At 42.0% G+C, this 13,695-nt stretch overlaps 1 protein-coding gene across 1 annotated transcript in view; it reads left to right on the top strand.

The window, feature by feature from the left end:
* The window catches only part of nampt1 (nicotinamide phosphoribosyltransferase 1), a 41,229-nt gene that overhangs the window by 18,151 nt on the left and 9,383 nt on the right, over positions 1–13,695 (top strand). The window contains exons 3-9 of the mRNA XM_034163040.1: positions 118–221; positions 1,764–1,892; positions 10,640–10,798; positions 10,991–11,127; positions 12,243–12,468; positions 12,613–12,732; positions 12,888–13,028. Of these exons, the coding sequence (XP_034018931.1) occupies positions 118–221; positions 1,764–1,892; positions 10,640–10,798; positions 10,991–11,127; positions 12,243–12,468; positions 12,613–12,732; positions 12,888–13,028 (1,016 nt within the window). The remainder of the gene's footprint in view (positions 1–117; positions 222–1,763; positions 1,893–10,639; positions 10,799–10,990; positions 11,128–12,242; positions 12,469–12,612; positions 12,733–12,887; positions 13,029–13,695) is intronic.

The following is a 13,695-nucleotide window of genomic DNA, read 5'->3' on the forward strand; positions in this document are numbered from 1 at the left end:
CCTGAAAGCGTCACCATGCAGGTAGTCCTGTGAGTCAGTCGCCAGCCTAAAGAAACACCACTGTGCTTTTTCTGTATCCGTGCATCTTTCCTTAACATCCCTTCACGTTCTCTCCAGGAAAGGTGGTGACTCCACGGAAGATTCAGGAGGCAAAGGAGGTATACAGAGAACACTTCCAGGACGACGTTTTCAACGAGAAGGGTTGGAATTATATTTTGGAGGTAACGGAATAAACCTGATTACTTCGTGGGGATTTGATGTTTGTTTTGTTTTTTGTGTGTGTAACTATGTCTCAGCAGATTGTTGGCACATTCCAGGAAACGTTCGTGATTATGTTGGCAGGGAGTGATTGAATGAGGGGAAGGGACAGCGGCTGAAGCTCACCATGCAGGCGTACCTGCATTAGTCTGCGTGACAACAGCCAGTAATGTTTGTTCATCAAACACGAACGTTCACTGTGTAAACACACTTACCGAATGCTGACACGCAACGTGATGTTACCTGTTTGACTCTGACTGATTTGGATTTCCCAGCAAGCCATTCATGATCCTCTGCAACCGCTTGACGTTATCTTAGAGGGTTACATTTACCTTTAGTATTAACAGCTGAAAGCCAACAGTAAACTTGAGTTTATTTGATGAAATTAGAGACATAATTGTACACAGTTGTAATATTTTCTTGCGATCTCCTGATTTAAAGAGCCTTTTAAAGTTTTTTTTGGGGAGGGGGGGTTTGTTTGTTTTTTTACAATGTTTAAGTCCAAAAGTAGCCGCGTATCTGATACGGGAAAGTTCTGCCAAAATCTCATGATGCAGACGATAAGAAGGTACAACATGAAACAAAGCTACAGAACCACAACATGAACTTTTTGTATGAATTCCAACATAATTTGCTGACTCGCTTACTTTTTAAATCAAAATGATGCCGTTAGCGGAGGGGGCGGGGATATACTCTCTGAAAATGTCAAATCTGCTAATGTTACTTCATCATAACATTGAATGAAGGTTTTTTTCAATGTAGCATGTTTCTGATGTAAAAACAAACACTGAAGGACACAGTTTAATTCAGTCTATAACTTATGTTCACATGTTGAATTTGCAGCATTAAAAGGATGCTTAAAAAACATTGTACAGTGAAGTTTTTGCAGTTTATATTTGCTTCTGCAGTGTTTGCACAGTAAGTCATGACGCTGATTATTATTTTTTTTTCTGTCTGCTTCTGATTCGGTTCCATTCTTACACAACAGTGTGGTCTCTCGGCAAGAAAAGAAAGAAGAAAGGCGTCAGTGCTCTGGAGTGTTTGCACTGTGGGCCTTGTTTTGTGGCTTTACTTGATCGCCTGTAGCCTGCTGCTGTTTCTGAAAAGCTCTCTGTGCATTGTGGGAAGCCAACACTGTAGGACTTGAGCTGTTTGGAGGTTTACAGATGATTTTGAAGATTAGAAAAGTCTTTCCTTGGCCCTACCGCACTGCCAGATGCTGCTGGTGACCTTTAAGCGTCTCGCTGAAGTGCGAGCTGTCACCTGGCGGTCTGAAAGGACTTCATTCATCTCAGGCACCGTTTTAAAGTCTGAGGAACCTTTTCCACATAATTCCACATGTAGAAGGTTGAATGTCAGCAGAAAGCATTTTAGCCTCAATTTGCGCCTCTCCACGCTTGTTACAATACAAACATTGTTCTTTGAAGGCTGGAGACCAAAGAGGAGCTGCTACGACGGTATCGGTCTGATTCTCCTTTTGGGTATTTGTGGTTTTGTAATTATAGAAACACAGCGGACACCTGCCAATTGAAATCAAGGCAGTGCCGGAGGGCAGTGTCATCCCCAGAGGCAACGTTTTGTTCACAGTGGAGAGCACAGACCCAGAATGCTACTGGCTCACCAACTGGGTGGAGGTAAGCCCTCGTCTTTTTATCCGCCAGACAAGTGATTCTTTTGTCACTTGAGTCAATTACCCGTTACTGTAGCGCTTTATGGCACCATTTGACCTTCTTATTGTTTCTTATGATTATTTCATAGCTGTCATCAAATGTAATGATTGTAGCACTTTGTTCTAGATGAAAGTATAAATTTTGTGCTGACAAAAAAATTACCATTACAGCTTTCTTATCTGTTGATTAAAGAAGAATTTAATTACAGTGGAGTAGTTCGTTTTCTAAAAGCTGTTAAATATTGCTTGGCAGTGTTCCCAGTAACACGTCAGCTGTTGTTCAATCTCAGTAAATCACAGTGGCTCCTAAGTGATCGTCATTTTGGCTGATTTCCATAAGTAGACTCCTGCAGCAATAACATTCAAACATTTAATGGTATTTTATAGGTCATCACTTAAGTAAGGACTTTAATTTGCACCTCAAATATTGTACTCACTGGCTAAGGCATCGGGTTTAAGAAATGTTTCTGGACAGGCTTGGTGACTGTTTGTCAAATTGTTGCAGGCTTTAAATTGTACAACCTGCAGGTTACTTTGAAAGCCATAGTAGAGAAGCTTGACTTTTCAACTGGAGTGGGTTGCTTGACGCGAGGACGTTTTGCTTCAAATCGCAGAAGCTTCCTCAGCTAAAATTCTTGCTCTGGAAGTCTGACTTCTGTCTGACTCTTGTAGAGACGAATAAACAGAAGCCAACAAAAGCTGGAGTTTTAAACCTAACCAGACCCCTCCTACTGAGAGGCAGACTGCTATAGGCTAGTGACTAAACAATAGCTCTAATTAGCACCTATTTTTATACAGTAAAAAAAATAAAAAAAATAAATAAATAAATAAATAAATAAATATATATATATATATATATATATATATATATATATATATATATATATATATATATATATATATATATATATATATATATATATATATATATATATATATATATATATATATATATATATATATATATATAATACAGTAGAAGATTCAAGCTTCTCTACTATGGAAACCACCTGGACAACTGCGAGCCTACACAGAAACTTTGAAAGCCATATTTTCTTTCCAAAAACAAACAAGTGTCATCACTAGAAACTAAACGTAGAAAGTGGCAGGTTTTAAAAAATTTACAGCTGTCCTTCTGTCAGGAGGAAGAAAAAAAAAAAGCATCAACAACAAAAAATGTAACAATGCTAAAATACACTCGGCTATATGAGCATAAAAATAGAAAACAGAATGTGACCTTTTGATCTCTTAAAATTAGTCAAGGTTAGCCATAAGCAACAAGGTAAGTTTTAAAATAGTTAAGTCATTTTTATTCAGTCAGTTAAGGGTAGAGGAACTCAACCCTTTTATTTGTTATTAATGTGAATTTTAGTTCAGATGTTGTTGTCCATTCTTTTTCTAGTACTAATTTTAGTGCAAGATTTGTTGTTGTGTGTACATATCTATAGTTATACAGTTGCTGTTTAAATTAATTGTTTACATATTATTGTTTTCTTTTATAATTTGCACTTGTTTAGTTGGTATCCCAGTGCAAAATATACGAAGTCTGTTAGAAAAGTATCTGACCTTTTTTATTTTTTGCAAAAACCATATGGATTTGAATCACATGTGATTGCATCAGCCAATCTTGAACCTTCGTGCGCATGCGTGAGTTTTTTCACGCCTGTCGGTTGCGTCATTCGCCTGTGAGCAGGCTTTGTGTGAGCACTGGTCCACCCCTCTTGTCAGATTTTTATTGCGAATAAATGTCTGAACGATTTGGAGCTTTGCTGCATCAAATTTTTCCAGAAACTGTGAGAGACCTCCAGGTGGACACCATTCGGAAAATTCAGTTGGCTTTCAGGGACGAATTTATGGGATTACACAGATTAAGGAGTGCTCCAGCCGGTTTAAAGACCGCCCACAGCATCTGAGAGCACAGTGCACTCCGAGTGCCGATCGACAGGCTGACACCCTGCTGAAACAACCAGATCATTTCCAACGTGAAGGCTTTGTTGATCCGGGACGTCGTCTGACTTCCACTAAAATGGCAGAAGGCGTGGACATCAGCACTTTTTCGGCACATTCCACTGTTACAGGAGTTTTTTTTCATGGAAAGAGAAGCAGAGGGATGCGCCATGGAACCACTCATGGCGCGGGACAAAAGCAACTCCATGTTGATCTCACAGGACGGCTTTCAGATGGCTTTTGGTGGGTTTTTGGTCGTGTGACTATCCGAGAAAGTGTGCATGAGCTGGACATGCCAGAACATGTCCTGTGAGGCTTCATCACGGCATTGCTTTGCGCCATGCTGCTCCACCGCGACGCGCAGAATTCCTCCGCACGTCTGTCTCAATGTGCCGAAAAAGTGCAGATGTCCACGTCTTCCGCAATTCCTGTGGAAGTCAGACGACATACTGGATCAACAGAGCGTCCAGTGTGGAAATGAACAGCACATTTCACTGTTACAGGAGTTTTTGTCATGGAAAGAGGAATGGAGGAATTCCGCGCGTCGCGGTGGAGCCGCATGGCGCAAAGCAACACCGTGATGAAGCCTCACAGGACATGTTCTGGCATGTCCAGCTCATGCACAATTTCTCGGATAGTCACACGACTGAAAAGCCGTCTGAAAGCCGTCCTGTGAGACCAACACGGAGATGGTTTTGTCCCGCGCCATGAGCGGTTCTGTGGCGCATCCCTCCGCTTCTCTTTCCATGAAAAAACTCCTGTAACAGTGGAATGTGCCGAAAAAGTGCTGATGTCCACGCCTTCTGCCTTTTTTGTGAAAGTTAGACGACGTCCCGGATCAACAAAGTCTTCGCTTTGGAAACGATCTGGTTGTTTCAGCGGGGTGTCAGCCTGTCGATCGGCGCTCGGAGTTCGCTGCGCTCTCAGACTCTGTGGGCGGTTTTTAAACCGGCTGGAGCACTCCTTAATCTGTGTAATCCCCATAAATTCGTCCCTGAAAGCCATCTGAATTTTCCTAATGGTGTCCACCTGGAGGTCTCTCACAGTTTCTGGAATAATTTGATGCAGCAAAGCTCCAAATCGTTCAGACATTTATTCGCAATAAAAATCTGACGAGAGGGGTGGACCACTGCTCACACAAAGCCTGCTCACAGGTGAATGATGCAACCGACAGGCGTGAAAAAACTCACACATGCGCACGAAGGTTCAAGCTTGGCTGATGCAATCACACGTGATTCAAATCCATATGGTTTTTGCAAAAAATAAAAAGGTCACATACTTTTCTAACAGACCTTGTGTGTGTGTGTGTGTGTGTGTATATATGTGTATATATGTATATATTAATTATTAAGATGCTATTGTCTTGTTTACAATTTGTACGTATTCAGTCAAGCCCCTGTATTTTGTCACGTGATAATTTCACAAGGACCACAATGGAAATAACCATTTACGCTTTATTGTGTTATGCTTGTCATTGATATATTCAATCAATCAGTCATAAACAATATTTTATTTACCTTTTGATGGTGTTTGCAGGGGGGCATGCGTGTGCACATACATGAGCTTTTGAAAAGACCAGAAGGTACATTTTGATCACGTGTCATGCACGTGCAGGCTGACGGCTGCGAGATGTCTTGTAAATCACTCCAGAGGTGTTATCAGGTTACATAAACACTTTTAGTTTTAGAAGTGTTCATTTCTTGCTAACTTTTACATAATATATGAGAAACATGTTAGATTTGTACAGAAACGCAGCGGTTTTGGAGCGGAGTCCACCATGTTGGATTATCAGCCAAAGAGACCAGCCAGTGACATCAGTGCCTCTCTACTCTGGCTGTCACCAAACCCGACCTCCTCCTCCTAGCCATATTTTGGCCTTGGGTAATAAGTTTTTGTTCACCTCAGCACAACTGTGCAAACTTGAATGACCTGGCTGAGGCCGTCCGTCATAATAAAAACTCAGCAAATATTCAAACGAACTGTGGGCTGGAACAGAGAGGAGGCAATGAAGAGATAGTCATTCATTTTTGTCCCACTGGTATGAAATATGGGGACATATGGATCAGCATGTCTGCCTGCTGTCCGTCTGTTTAAGCTTGTTCGTGCAATATCTCAAGAACCAGTTGACCAGTTTCATTCATATTTAGCATAAGAATGTACTTGGGTGTTCATCTGACACCAGTGGATTATGGTGACCTTGGGGTCAATTTCAAGGTCAAAGTGAGATATCCTGTCCTAGTGATAATTTATTGGGGGAAAAAAATTTATACATTTGTTGCATTTCTGTAGCGCTATCCCACCTGATGCAGATGGTCAAAGTGCTTTCAATGATATCTCACTCCCTCACACACATACACACAGTGATGTCAGTGTGCGTCCATGCAAGGGGCTCGGCTGCATGCCAGAAGCAGCTTGGGGATGAAGGAGCTTGTTCAAGGGCACCTTAGAGAGTTTCCTGTCTGATGAGAAATTAAACTGATGATCCTCTTGTCACAAAAAAAGTTTACAAAAAGTTGAGCATGGTAACACTTGTGGGCACTTGCAAATTTTTGTGTCTATGCTGCACATAGATTCCTTTTTTTAGTTTCTATAAAATAAATTATCATTAAGTTGAGACTTTTTTTTCTTCTTTTAAAATTTATAGCAATATGACTGTCGGACTGTTTTGAGCACAACCTACTTCTAACCATGACTGTGGTGTTTTGTGAAGGTGCGGTGAAAAATGACCCCACAGTGAATAAATATGACCGGAGTGGGGCAAAAAAATTAAACTCAAAATTCTTGAACATTCTTGACGTGGAAACATTCAGCTAAAATCAGGGTCCATTTTTCCTTTCCCCGTAGCAGTCATTGTTTTTGACACCACGTATTCAGACTACATTGAGCTTGAGTGAGTTTGAGCACTTTGAAACGCTTGGGGGAGAATATTTTCTGTCAGGTTAAAGATGAGTGTGAGTTGGCGACGTCTGTAATTTTAAAGTATCTCCCTCATTACTGGCTGTTCAGCTTCCTCACAATTTGGCTCCTTACTGAGATCAGGAAGAAATCATGAGCTCAGTGCTATGTGAACAGACTGCAGCGACTTGACAGAACTCGGCTCGTTTATCATGAGCCTCACAGGTTTACTCGTCATTAATATGACGCCACATACTTTCACTTTCGGTTTACATAAAGTCCTTGTTCAGCTGCTTCAGCAGTAGGATTGCGATGATTGCTGTAGGACCACCAGCGCATGGAGCTGGAACTCAGTTCAAATCCTTTTGACTTGGAGGTGATGGACACATAGTTACGATCAGACATAAGTAGGAAGCTGTATGTGGGCCGTTGTGACGTGTCATCAGATTGGACCTCGAGCGGCCTTGAAGGCTGATGTTAATGTCACTCAAAGGTCGATCATTTCCAGTGGCTCAATGATGCTGCAGTTACCATTGAAAATGAATAGGGAGGGTTTCAAAATCGGCCGTTGGATATGACCCTGACTGACCTTGAAGGTCAAAATCAAAGTTACTCAAAGTTTGTTACTGACGGCGCCTTAATGGTGCCACATTGAGCTCCATGAAGATGACACCATTGCCTTTAAACAGTGAAACTTTCACAGGACTAGTTATGGGTTACAAGTTACATGAACTATAACTTTACTGCAACTTGGCACTTATGTTATAGCTGGTGATTGAATGATAATTTTTCAACTGTTGTTTTCTCAGCAGATGATATCAAATCATGTGTGTCACTGTAAGTATATTTTCATGGTTGGATGATTTGTATATCACTGGAGACATGTTGTCACTTTATCTTTTGGCTTAAGCTGACTGATTGCTGTCCTGGAGAACAGGAACAGAGCTCTCAGTGCATTCATGCTAACTGATATCCTGGAAAAAACACACACGAATAATAATAATAATAATAACAATTTAAAAGCTCTTCGTAGCCACCTTGTGCCATCAGTATGAAACTGTAGCTCGATATCAGTGTTTTTGTATCGGCTCTAATTCTTATCAAAACATTATCATCAGAGAACATCGTTTGCTCCTTTTTTGTTTTTCTGTGATAATTTTGGGGAGCCGTTGTCCAGTTCATATGATACTGCGCCAGCAATAGTTTGACGTCACCTTCAGACAAGATATCAGCATTTTGATATTGCATCTGAGTTTCACACAAGTTTTGAGTGTGTTGCATAGGGCTTGATGCCATGTAAACAAAACATGTCACACCACCACTCGGTATTACAGTGCATCCGAAATGTACTCACAGCGGCTCACTTTTCCCCACATTTTTTTATGTTACAGCCTTATTCCAAAATGTATGAAATTCATTTCTTTTTCCTCAAAATTCTACACACAGTACCCCATAATGACAGTGCAAACAAAGGTTTTTTTTTTTGAGATTTTTGCAGATTCATTAAAAAAACTAAGAAATCACATGTTGCCATGAAGCTCAACATTGAGCTCAGGTGCATCCTGTTTCTGCTGATCCGTGAAGGATCCTGTGAGATGTTTCTACAGCTTAATTGGAGTCCACCTGGGGTAAATTCAATTGATTGGACATGATTTGGAAACACACACCTGTCTACATATAAGGTGCCACAGTTAAAACAGTGCATGTCAGAGCACAAACCAAGTATGAAGTCAAAGGAATTGTCTGTAGACCTCTGAGACAGGATTGTCTCGAGGCACAAATCTGGGGAAGGGTACAGAAACATTTCTGCTGTTTTGAAGGTCCCAATGAGCACAGTGGCCTCCATCATCTGTAAATGGAAGAAGTTCAGTTCCACCAGGACTCTCCCTAGAACTGGCTGCCCGTCTAAACTGAGCGATCAGGGAGAAGGGTCTTAGGGAGGTGACCAAGAACCCGATGGTCACTCTGTCAGAGCTCCAGTGTAATCAGCAAAATAAAGTTTGTATGTTGGCAAAAATAACACAGACAGCAGTATGTTTTTTGAGAGTCTCATATCGGCCAACCGACATGTCAGTTAAGGATCTACCATTATCCTTTAGGCCATAGCAATAGGGAGGTACAGGTCAGATAAACAGAAATGATGTGCTGTTTATAACAAAGCCCTGATTTATGTCTCGGCAGAGCTTTCTAATGCATATTACACATAACGCAGAGTAAATCTGTTTATAGAAATGTAAAGTGTGACTTGAACCTGAGGACAAACCTCATCTTTACTCTAAACATTCATGGTTAGTTCACGGAGGTCAGGTTTTTGTCCCCACCAGAGACACGTGTGTCTACCATCAGCCTCCACAGCTGGTATAAACATGCAAACATGCAGTTGTTCTCCACTGCTGATGTAAAATTAGACGTACCATTTAGCTCCATGTCCTTCAGTTTCATTCTGAGGTCAAACTTTCACTTTCTCCCTCACTCCTGAGCTTTTCCTTTCGCACTCTCTCCTACACCTCTCTCTCTCTCTCTCTCATGCTGCTGTTGCACTTTTCTCTTTCTACCTTCTCCCTCCATTTTGTCCCGGGGACTTCGACGAGAAGCTATGTTGGCACGTGCGCACACATGAGCGTTCTTTTCCCCTGTGTTGGTTTTACCGCACCGCTGCCCCCGCGGTTGTCAGGCTTCAGGTTAAGCGACCAACAAATAACTTGCGCTAACTGTGTGCACGGCCTTGCTTTTTGTTTATCTCCATTCTGTTAGTGTGGTGTCATATTAATGTTTATATACTGCGCGCAGGTTGCACAAGTAAAAGTCGAGCTCGGATAAGACAGAAAGGGGGCGCGTGACGTTTGTGTATTTCTCAAATGCTGGCCTTGCCACGACAGTCATGAGCCCATATCATGGTTTAGATTATGATTAAGCAGCAGCGGCATGTGACCTGCTCAAGGGTTCACAGAGGAAACGCACAGTGCAATGAAAAGTGAAAGAACTGCAGGTTTTCTCATAAGGTCCCCTTCTCACTGGAACATTTTGCACACATGCACGACTTATCTGACTGCCACTGGAGGGTCTGGCACGTGTGTAATTTGCTGTCATTCCTATTATAGACACATACTGGTCGTCAGGTGTCGCGTGCACAGTGTGTGTGATTATGCACTCATAGCGCCGTCGCTGTTGTCGTGAGACTTGGCGGTTGCTAAGTTCTGTGGCAATGAAGATAAATGGGGAAATGTGATGTTTGGAAATGAATAACAGTCAAACCCAGTTTTATTCTTCAAGCTCATGCATGCACACTGCGATTGTGCAAGTCGGTTGAAAAACATGTTCCGGGTGCTGGACAGTACAAAAGCCAAAGTTTACATATTAAACTCTCCGATCCAGAGTTGACACGAGACATCAAAAGAATGGGTCTTTTCCCAGAACTTGTATTGTTTGAGTGAGGAGCCGACGCTGATCCCTCTGAGCCTGTTGGTTTTGGGGGGTTTTCGGTCTCGTTGAACGCCGTGAGAACAGGGCGGTCTCAGCCGGACAGATCGTAGTCAATATGTGTAGAACTGCACCTTTTTGGGGTTCGTTAAACCTGCAGTCCGTTGCAGGAATTCCTAACTTTGGTGGGTTTTTTTTTTTTTGCACATTTCACAATAAAAATGTGACAATATTGTGATGGTGAAAAATTGATTGCACTACGAATGGGATTAAATTGATAGCAAATTAATCATGCACTATTGATTGCACACAGCACTTGCAACATACGTCCTGATGCAAAATACTGTATTGAATCCAAAGCCTGGTAACACATCCGTAGGTGTTCACACTCCTAATTTGAACACAAGTCAGTAAATTGGACTGTTTCTGTTTGTCCGCTCCGTCTGTCAGACGATCCTCGTGCAGATCTGGTACCCCATCACTGTGGCGACAAACTCCAGAGAGCAGAAGAAGATTCTTGCCAATTACCTCCTCGAGACTTCTGGGAACTTGGAGGGACTCGACTACAAGCTGCACGACTTCGGCTACAGAGGCGTCTCCTCACAGGAGGTACAGGCGTAGTAACGTGGAGTTGTCCACGTTTTTTTTTTTTTTAAAGATCACTCTCCCCATCTCCTCCCCCAATCACCGTCTTGTAAGCTAATTGACCCTAAGTCATTGTGGCTTATTGAACCAAAAAAAAAAAAGGATGTAAAAGTAAAATGCATCTCATACATTTTATATAATTCTTCCTTTTTGCAGACTGCGGGCATCGGGGCCTCTGCCCACCTGGTCAACTTCAAGGGCACGGACACAATTGCCGGAGTCGTCGTCATTAACAAGTACTACGGCTGCAAGGATGCTGTGGCGGGTTTCTCAGTGCCTGCTGCTGAGCACAGGTACACGCACTGATTCATTACCACAGCCGAGGAGGTTTTGTTTTTCCTTAGTTATCATGTTACAGGGTAACAAATGTCATATGTATGTCAAAGAATCCAATGGACCTTGACCTTTTTTGACCTTTTGCTTTGGAGACCAAGCATTCAACACAGAACTGTTTGATTTATTAGTACTGTTAGCGCAACCATCACTTTTTACCAAAATTGGTTATAAAAAAAAAAGAAAAGAAGAAAAGTTGTCTGCCTGGGTGGTTGCCACCCAGGAGTCAAGGCAGTTCTGTGATGAAACACCAGCACATGTTCACAGGCTTCGACCATGTTTGCTTTGGAATTTGTACAAGTGCATTATGGGACAGTGGCAGCTGTTATGTAATATCCTCCCCACCCCTTCCTCAGTCTGCTGGGTCTGTCAGAGGGTGGAGTCACTGTGAATTTCCACTTTGACAGACAGGATGTTAGGGGATTTTTTTTTTTTTTTTTTTTGGTCTCGCAGTGTTTAGTGAACACTTTAGGTCACAAGTGAAAACAAACGCTTCATAGTAACAAATAATAAAGGCAATAAATGACAAAAGCATCAGACCATTTTCTCAAAGTGCACATAAGAATCTGGTATTTCCCCGTGCACCGTCCTGATATTACTTATCACCATCCTTAAAATAATTCTCCGCTTTCTTCAGGACCACAATTTCCCTACTTTTTCTTTTAATAAACAATAACACGAGGCAGCTGTAAGGTAGACGTTTAGTTGCAGTTATTTACAAGTGATTTCTTCACAAATAGCAGGAGTTCTGGGTACTCGAGTAAAATATTAATGCATCTGTCAACTTTTGTGAAACGCCTTGTAAAAATATGACTAAGTTTTGGTTTCATGCAAATTGAAATCCTGGAATGCACTGCCCTCTGCTGAGCAGCTGGTGGCAGTACCACATAATGCCTCAACAGTGTAGTAATAACTATAACTACAATAACTACATTTCCACTTGGCCAAATAAAGGCTTCCAAACAGTCGCTTCACTTTAAATTCAAATTTTTGGAAATTCCTGTAGTATCCTGATATGTGACAGATGAGTTGTCGCAGCTCCAAGGCCGTAACTGCTGTGCCGCTCTCTCAACAGCACCATCACAGCGTGGGGGAAGGACCATGAAAAAGACGCCTTTGAGCACATCATCAAGCAGTTTCCAAGTGTGCCTGTGTCCATAGTTAGCGATAGCTATGACATCTACAACGCATGCGAGAAGATCTGGGGCGAAGATCTACGGGCGCAGATAGAGACGCGCAGCGCACAGGCCCCGCTGGTTGTTCGGCCAGACTCCGGAAACCCGCTTGATACAGTTTTGAAGGTGATCATTGGATGTTATCTACCCCCCCCCCCCCCCCCCCAAAAAAAAAAAGTCTAGTGTGTCATGATGCGTGACCTCTTTCTTTCATCTTACCCTTGTCAGGTTTTGATGCGTGACCTCTTTCTTTCATCTTACCCTTGTCAGGTTTTGGAGATCCTTGGTAAGAAGTTTCCCCCAAAAGAGAACTCTAAAGGCTACAAGGTTTTTCCTCCTTACATCCGAGTTATACAAGGAGACGGAGTGGACATCAACACGCTGCAGGAGGTAGAAGAACACAGTCTCTGCCGTTAAACAATACCAAGACACACAGGACACAAACGTCCTCTGTTTGTCTCCAGATGGTTAAAGGTTTAGACCTGCTTTGTGTGAGAAGTACAGGTAGTTAATCAGTGACAGTTTTCACTGTGTCTGTTTCACAGATTGTTGAAGGGATGAAGCACCACATGTGGTCCATTGAGAACATTGCTTTTGGCTCTGGAGGGGCTCTGCTGCAGAAACTGACCAGAGATCTGCTCAACTGCTCCTTCAAATGCAGCTATGTGGTCACAAACGGGCTGGGGGTGAGGACTGACACACCATCAATACACAATATATTAACTACAACTACGTGTAATGCAAAGGGAGCTCGTGAAATCTGTTCCACAAAGACCCTAAACATCTGATCTTGCAAGGTTAAAAAAAAACAACAAAAAAACCCCTACGGGGATTAAAGTTCTTTGCTGCTATGATGGATTTCCATCAGTTGGGCAGCCAGTAGTCCATATATGCTTGCCGGCTCAACGCCGGCATGTGAATGGTGCTTCACCCCCCCTCACTTTCTTGACATGAAGTTCATTTTCAGCTGCATTTAGAAGGAAATCTGCTGAAAAATCAACATATCTCAGTGATGTTCCTGCGGCAGCAGAGGTTTTTCTGATAGACTCTTTAGGATAAATGAACCCGATTCTCTAATCGTGCAAATTCCTCACTCGTCTCTGTATGGTCTCTAAGTGAACACACACAAACACACAGCTCACTCTCTCTGAGCTGCACTCAAATTTCAGTGCAATGTTGAACAAAGAGAAAAAAGTCTGAAAAGCAGAGTAGTGATTAAAAGAATAAATACTCCAGTGTGTCATTGTTTTAATCTACACAACTGTGAATGGCAAATTTATTCTGCTGTTGAGTATCAGTTCAAATAAGTTTAATTGAATATTGTTCAATCAGTTTACTGTGCAGTTTCAAATT

Source organism: Thalassophryne amazonica, chromosome 22 (genome assembly GCF_902500255.1).
Source record: "Thalassophryne amazonica chromosome 22, fThaAma1.1, whole genome shotgun sequence".
Taxonomy (NCBI): domain Eukaryota; kingdom Metazoa; phylum Chordata; class Actinopteri; order Batrachoidiformes; family Batrachoididae; genus Thalassophryne; species Thalassophryne amazonica.